Source organism: Euphorbia lathyris, chromosome 6 (genome assembly GCF_963576675.1).
Source record: "Euphorbia lathyris chromosome 6, ddEupLath1.1, whole genome shotgun sequence".
In the NCBI taxonomy this organism is placed as follows: Eukaryota; Viridiplantae; Streptophyta; class Magnoliopsida; order Malpighiales; family Euphorbiaceae; genus Euphorbia; species Euphorbia lathyris.
This window is the reverse complement of record NC_088915.1, coordinates 88,371,656-88,386,948: the sequence shown is the minus strand read 5'-3', so window position 1 is coordinate 88,386,948 and position 15,293 is coordinate 88,371,656. Positions and strand designations below refer to the sequence as shown.

Sequence of the window (15,293 nt, the reverse complement as noted above, 5' to 3'; positions counted from 1 at the left end):
GATTATAATTTATAGGGCTTCCTTCATAAATATCATGATTAACTACAAAATTACAACTAAATCAGATTGTCAAATTAATTTTGAATATATTATTATTTTCTACCTATAACAAATAAAGTATGCTTTTACACCCTAATTTAAAACTTCTAAACTCAAATTCATAAATCCTAACTCTAGACAATATATCCTAAATCTCTAATTTATAAATTTCAATTTTTATTAAAAATTAAAGGTAATGCTTTTATTAATTTGACATAAGTTAAAATTTAAAGTTGATATAATTGTAGATAGTTTTGTAAATGTGAATTTGTATGTAAATTTTTCTAATTTATATCGTTTGATATGGCCCGTGTTAAGAAGGTTATAATTTTTGTGTCATTTTTAAGGAATTTATGGGCTCATTGACAAAGAGACCCAATGGGGGCCTCACATGACTCTTGACGGTGATCTGCACCCCAGTTTCGGCATTTTGAAGTTTGGGCGGATTCGACTTCAGAGATTCTTCGTTATTGCTTGATCGGCCGACGCCAGATCCTCTTTTCAGGTAAGAAGATTCCAGCTCCTAATCTTATTTCTCCTCTATGATTCTCTTCAGTGCTTCTATTTCGGCATTTATTTCCTCAGATTTAACAAAATTTAAATTGATTTGTGGTTGTATAAGGTGCTAACGAAGAACATGATTTGGATCTATTATTTTAATAGTTTCCGATTTGGAGAAATTCAGAACAATAAATTTTAGGGTAAAACAAATTCAGAACATGATTGTACTGATCGATGCAACTGATTATTTTGTATATTATTAGTAATTCCAGCTCCTAATCTTACACAAAATTAGTGATTCTCTTTAGTGCTTCTATTTCGGCATTTAATTCCTCAGATTCAACAAAATTTAAAGTGATTTGTGGTTGTATAAGGTGCTAATGAAGAACATGATTTGGATCTATTAGTTTAATAGTTTCCGATTTCATGTATAGGTACAAACTAGGAGAAATTCATAACAATAAACCCACACCAAGATTTGGAGAAATTCAGAACAATAAATTTTAAGTTAAAACAAATTTAGCATGACAGGAAATAGATTGTTTCTGGAACATGAGTAGGTTGAATTTTGAGTTTCTAGGCAAATTAATCCAGGAAATGAGATTAGTTTCTGTTTGACATTTTTACTCTAGTATAAATTGTGTATCTTCAATCTAAAACTGAACTGAACTGAAGAGTTTGTGATGATGGCAGGCCTGATCTCTTATGCCGGATAAAAATGTCAGCGAGCCTATTTAAAATCTCGCGAAGGCAGTCTATTGGATGATCCAAATAATAAGCTGCTATTTCTTTGGCTGCATCCTTAGGCTCATCGAGTGGTTTGAAAATCGAAATTGGAATCCCAGATAGACCGTGAAGATAAAATAAGTTCCCTCAACTATAAGATGTGGTGGATGTAAACCTCCCTTTAATCCATCATATGTTTACTGAATCATATTGTTAATTTCTGGATCAATCTGTCAAAAGAGTTTACATCCTTCCTTTTGACGGATTGATCCAGAAATTTCCAATATGATTCTATAAACATATAATGGATTAAAGGAAGGTTTACATCCGCCACATCTTGTTTCAGGGAACTTATTTTATCTTCACGATCCATCTGGGGTTCCCGTTTCGGTTTTCAAGCCACTCGATGAGCTTGAAGATGCAACCAAGGAAATAACAGCTTATTAGTTGGATCATTCAATAGGCTGCTGTCGAGAGATTTTAACCCACCCCGATGCTGACGAGAACCGTCTGAAGTTTGCTTGTGATGCTGGGATATTGTCCAATGAATGCACACCAAACAACCATGATGACAACAGTGAATATTCTAATGAACCAACGAGTTCAGGCTCCAGGAGCTGTGATTCGCCTCCCATGGACAGTCTAGCAGCATGCTTAAGACTATTTGGGGATTCACTGATGAGAATGGAGCAGGCAGAGACAGAGATGATGAGAGCACGTGAGACTCTGCGGTGCGAGGAAGAGAAGAGAAGGATGGAAATGGAGGTGGAGTTGACTCAGATGATGTTGGCAACGGAGTTACAGATTGCCTCTATTGTGGCTGGGAAGGGGCTGAGTAGGAAAAGGAAGCGAATTGAAGGAAACGAAAATGAATCAACCATCTCTTGGAGGTAAAAGTTACAACTAATTTGAAAATGTTAGACACTTTTGTTGCATGAAAACTCTTCTTCACTAGCGTTTCCGCGTTTCGTGTCAGTTTCACTTTTGAAGATAGATAATAATACTCTTGTCTAGGAAAGAAAGAAAAAACTGTGTGATTTGTGTTTTACCTTGTAACAGAAGGTACATTTGTTGTTGCATAAGTCTAAGTCAGCTAAAAAGATCTATATTAACTATTGATATGATCGAACATTATAAACATACTTGCAAGTTTAATATACTAAAAGAATAAACCACTAACTATTTATAAGTTTTCTCTAACTAATTTAATTTTCTCTTACCAGTGACCGAGAAAGTTATCAAGGTGCTCTAATATTTTTTGAGCCAACCGGCTTGATTGGGCAGGGACTCCTGGAGTAAAGACGTCAGTGTTGTGTGGCTTACTGCACTAACTAACTCCAGTACTCCTTTTTTAGCACCGTTTAAAGGTGTATGTAAAAATTTTAGAATTTGTTTGGACAGGATTCTTAGTAATTATGGTACATGATTCTGCTTCTTCTTTGGAAAAGAAGATTGAGCCTGCAACTTCCAGTGATATTGCCATTGATAATAACTTGAGATTTACTTTCCCTGTTTTTGCAGCTTCGTCTGAGCCAACGACACCAACTTTCTCAGTCGTTGGTGAGAGCGAGGGATCATCAGTGCCGTCTGACAACTCTTTCTCTTCGACAAGCAGTGAAGAACATGACCGCCGCAACATTTTTATTCCCTGGAAAATTAAATTAGTTAGAGAAAATTTGTAAATAGTTAGTGGTTTATTCTTTTAGTATACGAAACTTGGAAATATGTTTATAATGTTCATCATTTGTCTTTTTAGCTCACTTAAAGAGGCTACCATTGGAGACAAGAGTTCTTAATGGATACAATTTCTTAACTAGATCGTCTAAGAAGATTTTGCATTGCTTATGAATATGTTCAAGCATCGAAGATTAAAGACATTGCAATTGGTGACGTGCAACAACGAAAGGTCAAGATTTCTAAGATGAATGATAATATTGTAAGGATGTACTACACGGGAAATGGAGGCTCTCAAGACCTTGTGCATTGAATAGCAAGGAGGGCACTTTAAAGATGATAATTTGAAGATTACCAAGTAACAGGTCCACACTAATTTTGTTGGCATTGGAATCTCTTACCTTCATAGAAGGCTAGATGGAAGCTTTGTAAAAGGTTTGTGATCTACCATTTTATGGTGTTTTTCTTTTGATTGGTGTTGGTGCAGAAATTGAAAGACAAAATGTTTGTGATCTTATTGGTACCGGTTGTACACTTGTTTTTGTTCATTTTGATTAAGCAAGTAATTTGAGTTTGTTTTGGTTGCCCGCTGGTTTTAACTATCTCCTTCATGGGGATAATTTCGATAGAAGGGGATCCTGCCATCTTCGCTTTCTTGATTGTAATGAAGGACAAATAGTGTTATAATCCATGCTCATTGCACTAAATGTTAAGGTTTATCGAAATAAGGTGACCTAAGCAGTCCCCGAATATATTATGTGATTAAGTTAGAGAGAAAACATGTCGATGTAGAGAGAAAATAGATATTAACTTATTTCTTTTCAAAATAACTTAATTGTTTCTTAATTCTAATCAACACGGGAAGCACAATCCAAGGTATTAGGGTTCCACACGTCGTGACGAAGTTAATCAAACACTCAAAGTTAGCAAATGTCACTACTGTCTTGGTTTGTAGACAGTAGCGTTTACATGGACCCTGATGACTAAATGAATTATGGTTATTCACCGTTAGATCTAGGCTTATTAAATATAAGCTTTAGGATGCTTTGAATCTTCATCCCATGTTTTTTATCAGCCTAGATCTAACCGTGAATGGAAACAATTCATTTGATCATCAGGGTCCATGTAATCATTTAACACGATTATCATTTATGTGAATATATTGATTACATAATATAATATTAACACATCCCATTTTGACAATGGAGAAACAGAATATACAAGAGTCACACATCAAGTTTATTATATGCAACAAATGAATACTAAATCATAACTTAATTGGAGGCTATACACAACTCAAGTCCTAACTACATATTAACTAGATACAAAAATAACACTTTCAACGGCGGGGGCGGAGATGATATTTTCTGATTGATGTCGTAATTGAATTTTCCCCAATTTCTTCTGGGATTATATAATCCGGATCTTCTAACTTATCCACTTCATTTGGTAACTCGTTTTCAATCCATGATCTCCAATTCACATCTCGCTCTGTTTCCCACCCTATTTCTCTTCTTTCCATTTCATTCACTTTGTCTACTAACGTTTCTATCATTTTATAGTTCAATACTTCATAATCCCTATACGTATAAATAGCATGTACAAACTGAACACAACCCGCAACCACATAAGCAGACCTCACCATGTTTATTAACCATGCTTGTTCTTCTATTTTGTTCGTGGCTAATCTAAGTATTGCAACTTCTGTCAAGAATGCAGCAACCAAACCTGTAAACGAAAACAATTAGTTTACGTACAATTCGAATTTCGAAAAGAATGAGTTATGTAAGAAGATGAAGAACATACCAATATACATCTTGGCTCTTACTGTATATGTTTGCTTCGTGCTAGTGAACATGTAGATGATAAAGATTGAAATCGAGTAGATGAAGAACGCTTTAATTATCCGAGATTCGAGTAACAAAGCGTTATGCAATGCAAATAGTTTATCCAGTGCAAGAAACATCCCTTCTTGCTTTGATTCAAAAACTTCCTGAGCTGCCAATATTGACTTTGAGTTCTCGATCAAGTGGTCGTGGATTTGCTTAATCTGTTCTTGCCGCTGTAGCATTTCTTCCTGTTGTTTTCGGTTGTATTCAGCTAATCTTTGAAGATGGCTTCTGCAATTTCATGATAACTTTCACTCATTTCCACTTAATTTCACTTGATTTCTTACATTTGTATTTAAATGTTAAAAATTACCTGCTTTCTTCAAGTGCTTCTGATTGAAATTCTGTTAGGAGTTGAAGGCCCTTAAGTGCAGTTGATTGTCCATGAATAAGTTGTTCTTGATTGTCCAAAGATTTCTCCGCCTTTCCTTCGATTTCATCAGCAGAAATTTGTAATTTTTCCATCTTTATATACATTGTTTCTCCTACTGCACCAATCTGTTTCTCTATTTCAGCCGCCTCATTCTTCAAATTATCCACTTGCTGTCCCAAATTTGCGTAAGAATCGTGAATTGTTTCCATTCCTTCCTTGAGCTTTTCATTCATCCGTTCCTGTTCTTCTCGTAACCCGGTTTGAGAATCTGCTATTTCTCTCGATTTCTTGTAAACAGCCTCTGAATATTGAGATAACACAATCATATGATCCTTCACATCTTTACTTGATTCAGCAACATTTTGAACTCGAGAATCGATTGAACTTAACGCCTCATGAATCTGATCAGATGTATTCGATAACAAACGTGTTCGTTCTTGTATGATCTCTAATTGGTCTACAGTGTATTCTGCTGATCCTTTAAGATCATTTACTAGTCTCTCCATTTTATGCTTGAAGGAATGAGCCCTGTCCAAGAATATCACAATAACAAGTTATACATTAGTATAAATAAAGCATTCGTTTCGCTAAATTTCGTCTTTATTCGAGAGTCCGCACTTAACTGTAACTGATAGCAAATCGAATTGGTTTCGAGAAAGTACTCGAGATAAACTTTATGTTCTTCACCATTTAACTTCTTGAGACAATAAACCATTGGAGATTTAGCGTCACAGATAGGAAAAGGTTCTCGTCCGGTGTCCTTTTCGAAGCAATCACTGAGATGCCAAGCTAATCTAGAACGTTTTTCTTCAACAGCTAAAATCTCAGAACAAGCAGCAACAAGCTGTTGGTATGCATTTTGCCAACAAGGATTCGAACCGGCTAATTTGCTTTTAGCGATTTCAAGTAGTTTCGCCCCTTTTTCATCTCCAATTCCATTCATTGAAAATTCAGCCACTGAATTACCCGTAAACGGACCAGCTCTCTCTGCAGAGTCGGAAGAAGAAGACGAAGAAAAAAACCATCCCCATGATTGGCAGATTGGTGAAAATGACATTAAAATAAATAGTAAGATATGAAAATGATTAGCCATTTTCACTTTTTCTTAACCTGCATCATACACGAATCAAAAAGAAATTCCAAACAAATTAATACCCTCCAAACTGGAACAAACTTGTAAACAATTCAAATCATCCAAAATAAAATCAAGAGAAAGACATGAAAATGATTAGCCATTTTTACTTTCTCTTAACCTGCATCATACACAAATGAAAATGAAATTCCAAACACATTAGAACCCTCCAAACTGGTACAAACTTCTAAACAAGATCAACATATATAACAAACACATAATCAAAGCTTAAGAAAATGAAATTCCAATCAAATCATCCAAAAATAAAAATCATAAAAAATCAACAGTAGAGGCGTGACCTGTAAAACAGAATGTTGATGGTTGTTTCCGTCTCTATTTTTATGCATATCATATATATATATATATAAAGAGTTGTGATTTTGAGAAGACATGTCTGTTGAAATCTATTTTTTTCTAAAACGTATAGATGTCTAATTTTCCCCCAAAACGGATGACTCTTGAAAATAATAATAACAAAAATTCCGTTTCAGTCGATTAATTAAGAAGCTAATCTTACCTTCACCTTCATATTGTTTCTCCGGTGAGCTTCGATCGCTTCAATTCTGAAAACATACGGAGGTTTTCCAATATCCGATGGTCTCATCAAAACGCAATTCACAGGTTTGAGTTCTCTTTTGCCAGGTTTTGCCGTGGAAATGACGCCTGGTCTGGTTTTCGCCATTATAAATTAGAGTGTTGCTCCTGACTTTTGTAAGGCAAGAATTGAAGGAGGTAAAAAAAATGGGAATTTGGAGAGGATTTTGAAGTTTGGAGGGAGAGAAACCCCTAACTTCTTCTAATGGAGAGAGAGAGAGAGAGAGAGAGAGGGGAGCAAACTGGTACTCATGATTTTTTTTTTTTTTTTTTTTGATGTTACATGGCCTCAATTTTCTACACCTAGTCCCGTGAAAATAAGAAAATACCTTTAGAGCTTTTAAAGTGAGAAATTGAGGCTTTTTTCCTCTCCCGACACGCGATACGTGTGTATATCACGCCTCACCACATGATGAAGCGTAATAGCCTCATGCCCGCGTGGTTGGGTGGGGAAAAAAAGTTTTACGGAATGCGTAAAGTTTTACAAATAAGCTTTTACTCGAATTAACCTTTTAGAAATAAAAATTAACAACATAAACACTAAAATTAATTAATAAACATAAAATAATACATATAATCTCAAAAGTTCTAATACAATAAAAACAAATATCAGTTCGTCCGGCGCCACGCGTCCATAAACTCATCCATCTCTCTCCTAATAACTGGAGTCTCCTCATCATCTTGTCGGTCGGCAGCCGATCGCTGAGTGATACGCCACAACCAGCTAAGCCACTGCAGAAAAATAAATATTAAAAAACAAACATATGTAAACTAATAATAATAAACTTACATATTCGATGTTGGAGCGAGCAAGCTGGACCGGTCCATCCCGTGGGGCATGAAGGAGGTGAGGATGTGAATATCGCATGTACCAGTCATGTATGCCGCATCACAAGCAGTGGGACCGTATCCAACTGGCCGACATCTCCTCCGATCAATGCCCCGAGCCGATGGAAATCTCCGCCAGATATCATCAACTGTGACAGATGAATGCGTGAGCCTGTACGATAAAGACTTCCATGGACGTATTGCTCTATCAGGTCTAATACACTCAGTCGGGATAGACTGAGTACATCCGACCTGACGTAAGACTCGATCCGGCATATACGGCTCAACAATGTCTCTACACCGTATCCAACCGGCGTAGGACACTCGAAGCTGATCATCATCGGGTACAGACCATAAGGCAACCACGTCACCTGCAAAAAAAAATAATACTTAAATTAAAATTAAAATTAAAAATATAAGTAATACTAAAATTATAAATAAAAATATAAATAATACTAAAATTATAAATAAAACTAAAAGTAATACTAAAATTATAAATAAAACTATAAGTAATATTTAAATTTTATAAAATACCTCGGTTGCCGTCATGCGGTCCAACTGTGCACGTATGGTCTTGAGTCGGGCGGCCGTCCTGCCTGGAATCCTGACCTCCCATCTGCATGCCCGGGGATGGTCAGCTGGGATCTGGAGTGGTAGTTGATGCGGCCGGAACACCGGAAAATACTCATATATCCACCACGCCTGTAGTAGGGTCAAACATCCACAAATACCAGAGCAGTCTCATCTGCTCGATATCCCCAGCTGTCGATATAACGTGGCAAGTGTAGCAGACCCCAATGAAAGTCCAGCTGCCCCTCTGAAACCGCCGTGAACCTCAACCAGATGGGACGTCCTGATCCTATCGCCACTCTTGTCGACAAACAAGGTGGATGCGAGCATAAGCCACATCCACGCAGCGGCTCGAGTCGCGTAATCCCTACCCTCATCAGTAAGTTTGTGTACAGCATCAACAAAAACACCTACACCATTCCAGTATTTTCGGACTGGCGACAGCAACTCCTCCTGATTGACTCCAAACATCATCATGCACATGGCATGCAGCCGCTCAGTACTGCATGACTCGGAGACCATCGCATCGTTGACCGAGATAAGCAGAATCTGCCATACATCATATAGTAGAATAGTCATCTCCCCGAACGGCATGTAGAAGGAGTTCGTATCGGGCTGCCACCGCTCCACGAATGCAGATATCAACGGGGCGTCGAGGTTCTTGAACATGGTGGATGGGAGGTGTGACAACCCAGTCCTTTCGACCATATCCCGCAGCTGTAAAATGACACATAACCTCAGACCTAGGGTTAAAAATAATAATTAAAATACTTTTTTGACTAAATTATTCTTACCTCAGGTGTCGCACCACATAACCACACCCCCAAATTCTGACATGCTAATGCTCTGTTGTAGCATGTCAGAAACGATCGAAGCTCCCCTCCCAGCATCGATGAGGCAACATGTCCTAGAAAACTAGGAATGACGGAACCATCAATGGGGCCACCATCCACCGACCTAGAAATAATCCAGCTACGGTCCTCATCAGCTTTGGGATGTTTGCTAGTCCCTGAAATAAATAATACTAGAATTATAAATAATACTAAAATTTTAAATACTATACTAAAATTATAAATACTACTAAAATGTTAAATAATACTAAAATTTTAAATATTATACTAAAATTATAAATACTACTAAAATGTTAAATAATACTAAAATTTTAAATACTATACTAAAATTATAAATAATACTAAATTATTTATAATACTATACTAAATAATACTGAAATGTTAAATAATACTAAATAATACTAAAACGTATACTAAATACTAAAATTATAACAAAAAATTAAAATGTTAAATAATACTATACTAAATGTTAAATACATGTACTAGCAAAGCGACCACCTCTGCGCTGTCTACTCGAGCCCTGGGTGGGATGCACATCATCACCATCACTATCACCATCAGCACCAGATCCCGGCCGTAGCAGTGCCTCGGCTCTCTTCTGGAAATACTCATCCACAGGATCTCGATCATCAGAATAATCCGCCTCTGCTCCCCCAAACTCGGACTGATTCGACACATCCTGCTCTATCGAAGCCCCCCGCACCTGCTGCGTCCCAGCCCCTCTCCGTCTACGGCCATCAATACCACGCAGTCTCATATGACGTTGTGTATCCTCCTCCTCGTCCATATCTAGATGCAGAGCTGATGACGGGATAGATTTCCCCGCGACAGTAGACCGCTCCGTCTACACATAAAAAGTTAAACAAAGCTAAATTAAACAGCAATAAAAGTTACTACAACTAAATTTACCTATTATTAACATTATACAACTTACAATATAAAATTAAATTAAACAAAATTAAATTGACCAAATTAAAATATACGAAAACTAAATTTAACTATAATTAACATTATACAACATAAAAATTAAAACTAAATTAAATTAAACAAATTAAAATGTACAACAACTAAATTTACCTAAAATTAACAATATACAATATAAAAACTTAAACTAAATTAAATTAAACAAAATACAATATACGACAACTAAATTTACCTAAAATTAAACAAAATCAAATTAATTTAAACAAAATACAATATACGACAACTAAATTTACTTAAAATTAAACAAAATCAAATTAATTTAAACAAATAGCATTTATTAAAATTTTTAAAAAATCAAATCTATTTAAAAAAAAACCCCCCGAAATAGGGGCGGGCGTGAGCCTATCATGCCACACCATAGGTGCTGACGTGAGGCTATCACGCCCGCACCTATGGTGCGGCGTGATATTCATACGCCACACCATAGGTGCAGGTGTGATAGCCTCACGCCCCACCCCCTGATTTGGTTTTTCCCCCAATCTCAAACACAATAAAAAAATTAACTAAAAATCGACAGAATAGTTGCGGATTTCGTACTATAGGTGCTTTGTCTCTTCCTCCCCTTTCACGGACCATGTTTTTGTTGAGTAATTAGTCCGGATTTGATCGAAGAGTGTGTAGGGTGTTTGAGAGGTTTTGTGTTTTTTCAAATTTTGGGTAAAGGGTAGTTCGGTCTATTCCCGAGGCAAAAATATTGTTTTGCTCCTGAACTTTCGAATTGTCCCGATAGTCTTCTCGACTTACATAAAACGTTCCATTAACCCCTAAATTTGTATAAAATATAATCAATTAATCATTCTGTCGTAAAAAAAGTAAGTTAAATATGGAAAATTGATTATACGTGCCTTAGAATGTTATTACATACTTCGCAAAATAAAATAGATTAAAACATATTAAAAAGTAAGTTAAATGCGGAAAATGGATTGTACATGAACAACTAAGAACTTCATTTTCAATATATTTTAATCTATTTTGTGAATTATGTAATATCATTTTAAAACACATACAACACATCTTCCATATGTTGTTTATTTTTTTATTTTTTTTACGAATGAATTATTAATTGATTATATTTTATACAAGTTAAATATTTTAATAAAGTTTTTCTCACTTTTATCTTTTATGTCTCAGTTTAAATAAAATAGCTAGTAGATATGAATTTTTTTAACATATTTAACATTATAAACAAATAAAAATATAAGGTTTAAATTAGTATTCATTGTCCTTAAAAAATTGTATTTAAACAGACAAGTTTACTATTACTGTTATTTTACTCATAAATTAACTATCATGTGAGTGATACTTTTCGAACATCAATTATATCTAAAATATTTATGATGTTATTAAAATCTTTATAAAAAAAACTCTACCAAAATGTATGAAACTACTTTCATCTATGGCTTAATACCTTCGTGGAGTTGTCCCTTTTTTTACCCCTTTAATTAAAGGACAACAGATGTAATACTTCATGCCTCTTTATGTGTCTACATGACACTGATTAGCCCCTTCAACTCACAATGTGCATCCTATTAGCCATCTCAACTACCAAACGTAACATTTCGTGCCCCTTAAGTTAGACTTGGTCCTGACTTTTTATTGGTCTGAGGCGAAATAATAAATTTAAGCCCATTTATACATAAATTCTAAAATTTTAAACACATAAAGAGAATAAAGATGAAATTCAAAAAGGAGAAAATTTAAATTTAAAAAAGAAATTTTACGGATTACTTTAAATCTTGTAAATCAGAGTGGAAACAAAATTTTACACGTTTTCCTTCAAAATTAGTAATTGCTTTTAATTTTTGTGATAAAGTCTAAATTTTTCCTTATCGTTGCGAGGGAAGTGCAAACTTTCCCCAAACGTATAAGATGGTAAAATTTTGCACCTAATGTTTCCAGGTCAGAATGAATTTTACCCCCTATGTGACAGAAAATTTGAATAAACAAGTTTAATTATTTGACTGTCACATCGGACTTTCCAAATAAGTTTGTCAATAAATTAAAGCAATTTTCTGCATTTTTTGTGATTAATTTATACATTACATGTACTTAATTTTTGGATTTGGCAAGTTTTTTTTTAACTGTTTGCTACACAATAAATATTTTAGATATAATTGATGATTATATGGTCTGATGTAATAGTTAAATTACGGTAAATCAATTTATATAAATTTTACTATTTTATACATTACAGATGAATTTACACTTTCTTAATAACAATGGAGATAAAACTGAAACTTATCCTAACTCTTTTTTTAAATGGACTTTTAGTTGAGGGCTCTTGGCTGTCGTCCCTCAATTCACCTCTCAGGGCTGCCATACCTTAGATTTATATGTATGTTTCAAAACAATGAAGGAAATGTTCACATCAGTACGCATATTGAATGGATACAAAAGGCATCTTGAAAGGTGTACTAAATGTCATGTAGACATATAAAGGACATTTACTGAGTTAAGTGGGTTGATAAATTGAGGGGCCAAAGTGGAAAAAAAAAACACATTGAGGGAGCTGTAAAAATATTAAACCTTTATTTATCAATAAACTTATTTGGAAGATCCGATGTGGCAATCTCAAATAAATCAGTTTGTTCAATTTCTATTAGGTAGAGATAAAATTGTTCTTTTTTGGCGACGTTAAGGATAAAATTGTACAATTTCATACATTAATAATAATTTGTACTTCCCTAGAAACGGTACAAGCAAATTTAGACTATCTCATAAATATATAAAAAGTCATATACCTAAAATATGCTCAAAAAAAAAAAAATTCACTTCATATTATTTAGGCTTAATACATCAATTGCATCAAAAAAAAAAAAAAAAAAAACTTCATTGGCCTCAAAAACTTACAGTGTTTTATTAGCCCCTAAATTTGTTTAAAGTGTCATAATTATTTCCTTAAATCTATAAAACGTACAAAACAGAAAGTTAATTTGTTTTAAAGACTTTGAATCACAAATTAGGCCTTTATTTAAGTTTTGAATTTTTTTGAGTAAATAAGTATAAGGTCCTTGTATTTTTACTTAACTCACTAATAGGTCAATCATGTTATTATAAGGTCCTTAGGTTTTACCTTAATCAACACTTTAGTCTCTCTAATTTTCAAATTTAATCTAAATAGTTTTAATAAAGTTCGTGTAGTATATATACACTGAAATTCTTATACTTGTGTATATTAACTATAAAAAAATCACTTTTATAATTTTATATAGTTCTACTCTTATTTTAATAATTTTACAATATTTATTATTAATTTTTTAATAAATAGGTTCTACACTACAAAATTAAAATTTATAATTATATGAAAATTAATAAAAACAATTACTAATATTGGAGCGATTATTATTATGAAGGAAAAAGAAACATAAAATAGGAAAAATAGATATTTTATTATTAAAATCTATAGTATAGGGTAATTTTAGTATTTTAAATTTTATTTAGTCTAATATAACCACTCACTCAAATACAAGGACTAAAAAGTTGACGAAACTAAAAATTGACTATATAATCATTTCGAAAAACATAAGGACTGATTAGTATATTAGGTAAAAACACAAGGACCTTATAATTATTTACCTAATTTTTTTTATAGATTTAGACAAATTACAATGTATATCATTTTCAATAAGTTCAGATGGCAAATGGATCATTATAAGTAAGTTTAGAGGGCTAATAAGTTACGTCAAACAAATTCAAATGGTCAATAAGTTATCTTAAGTAAGTTGATGGGGCTTACGATATACTATGTAAGTTGAGGATGTTGGTCCCTTGTGATTAGTTCCAAAGGAGGGGGGGGGGGGGGGGGGGGGGGTTAGGAACTAATGTAAGTTTTTCGTTTTAATTGCGCTGACTTAATTTAATTTTTTGAGTTTCGCAACTCAGTTTTGGTCAGCGTGGCCGAGTGAGGCGTAAGACGGCTTTAGTCAGATACTGACTAGAACTGTTTTACTTGTGAGTTGGGAAATGACACTTTTGTAGTCAGCTTCCAACTCAGCACTCTGATTTACTCAGTGTCAGCTTAAGCAATTTATATACTGAGTAAATATAGCAAGCAACACATACAGATATATATTGAAGGAGAGTTAGAAATTACTCAGCACGACTTATCCTGGTTCGGCCTCTCCGCCTACGTCCAGTCCCCAGAATTCCTCCGGGCTTTTTAAATCCAATACTGAGCTCTTTAAAGGTAGAGCATAAACCGTTTACAAGGCAGTTGAATATGCAAGAGTACTGTCCTCTATTCGTCTACTCAACTCCACTAAGCGCTACAACCCAGCACTTAGATTTTCTCTACCACTGAGTACCAAACCGAGTACTCAGCACACTCTCTCAATACTATGATTGATACAAGATTGTTCTTTTTCAAACAAAGAACACTTTAGATGATTACAAAGAAAATCACTCTAGCATTTACACAGGAATAGAAATTTGGTGTAAGATCTCTTTCTTGTATTGATGTGCTTTTTGTATATATGCTCTTATTCTCCTTTTGTTTTCACGATCGGCTATGGATCCAAAAAGTATACTTGTCCTTTTATAGTTGTATTCTGAAGACTTGTCCATTTGAATTCTGGATTTGTCCGTTGAATCCAAACGTCTTCTTTTTGCGACAAGGCTCTGGTCAGCTTCAGATTTGCAGGCCAATCCTGTCGACTGAATTCCGCAGGCGTCAGGTTCGTCTTCTTCTCGCAGGTTTCGTCTTCTTGTGCCAGTTTGTCTTTTAGCGAAAGAAAAATTGACCCATGCATCTCGAAATTGGCTTTTGCATAATTCCAAGGTTTCTATTATTGGTGCAGACAGTTGTCGGAGTTTGTCTTTTAGCAAACGGATCATTCGCGCTGTCCTGAAGATTACTCAGCATGACTTTGATAGCCGCTGTCTTCGATTGTTGCTAATTCAGATACTGAGTTCTCTTTTACTCAGCTTCCATGGTCAGCTTCGTTCTACAAGACATAGTTCTCAAGAAGACTCCTCTACTTTTGATACTGAGTTGCGTTCCACTCAGCTTTGTTGATTAGCTTGATTTTCAAGCTTTTGTTCTGAAGATGACTTTTCTTTTATCACGCTGAGTTACACTCCACTCAGCTTGTGCTGTTTTTCTCATGCTGTCTTCGTCCTGTCTTACTTTTTAT

At 34.6% G+C, this 15,293-nt stretch overlaps 1 protein-coding gene and 1 long non-coding RNA gene across 3 annotated transcripts; one reads left to right on the top strand and one right to left on the bottom strand.

The window, feature by feature from the left end:
* The first annotated feature begins 391 nt into the window (after nt 1-391).
* Nucleotides 392-3,629, top strand: LOC136233392 (uncharacterized). The gene is made up of 3 exons (XR_010690823.1): nt 392-544; nt 1,234-2,156; nt 2,490-3,629. It is a non-coding gene; the product is annotated as an uncharacterized lncRNA (long non-coding RNA).
* A 431-nt stretch (nt 3,630-4,060) lies between these two features.
* LOC136234149 (protein GAMETE EXPRESSED 1-like) lies at nt 4,061-7,162 on the bottom strand. 2 transcript variants are annotated; one of them, XM_066023926.1, is made up of 5 exons: nt 6,852-7,162; nt 5,826-6,312; nt 5,143-5,730; nt 4,747-5,060; nt 4,061-4,668 (listed from the first exon to the last, which is right to left on the bottom strand). In XM_066023926.1, the coding sequence occupies exons 2-5, from the start codon at nt 6,293-6,295 to the stop codon at nt 4,280-4,282; spliced, it is 1,761 nt and encodes a 586-aa protein (XP_065879998.1). In that variant the 5' UTR covers nt 6,296-6,312; nt 6,852-7,162; the 3' UTR covers nt 4,061-4,279. The 2 variants fall into 2 exon arrangements, with proteins under 2 accessions (XP_065879998.1, XP_065879999.1); XM_066023927.1 differs by having other exon boundaries at nt 6,858-7,162.
* Nucleotides 7,163-15,293: the final 8,131 nt, after the last annotated feature.

Excerpts from the sequence above, each read along its gene's own strand:
- LOC136234149 (XM_066023926.1), bottom strand. The coding sequence starts at position 6,295 with ATGGCTAATCATTTTCATATCTTACTATTTATTTTAATGTCATTTTCA. Across the intron at positions 5,731-5,825 it reads TCGATTTGCTATCAGTTACA|GGCTCATTCCTTCAAGCATA; the intron begins GTTAAGTGCGGA and ends ATTCTTGGACAG. Across the intron at positions 4,669-4,746 it reads AAGAGCCAAGATGTATATTG|GTTTGGTTGCTGCATTCTTG; the intron begins GTATGTTCTTCA and ends TTTCGTTTACAG.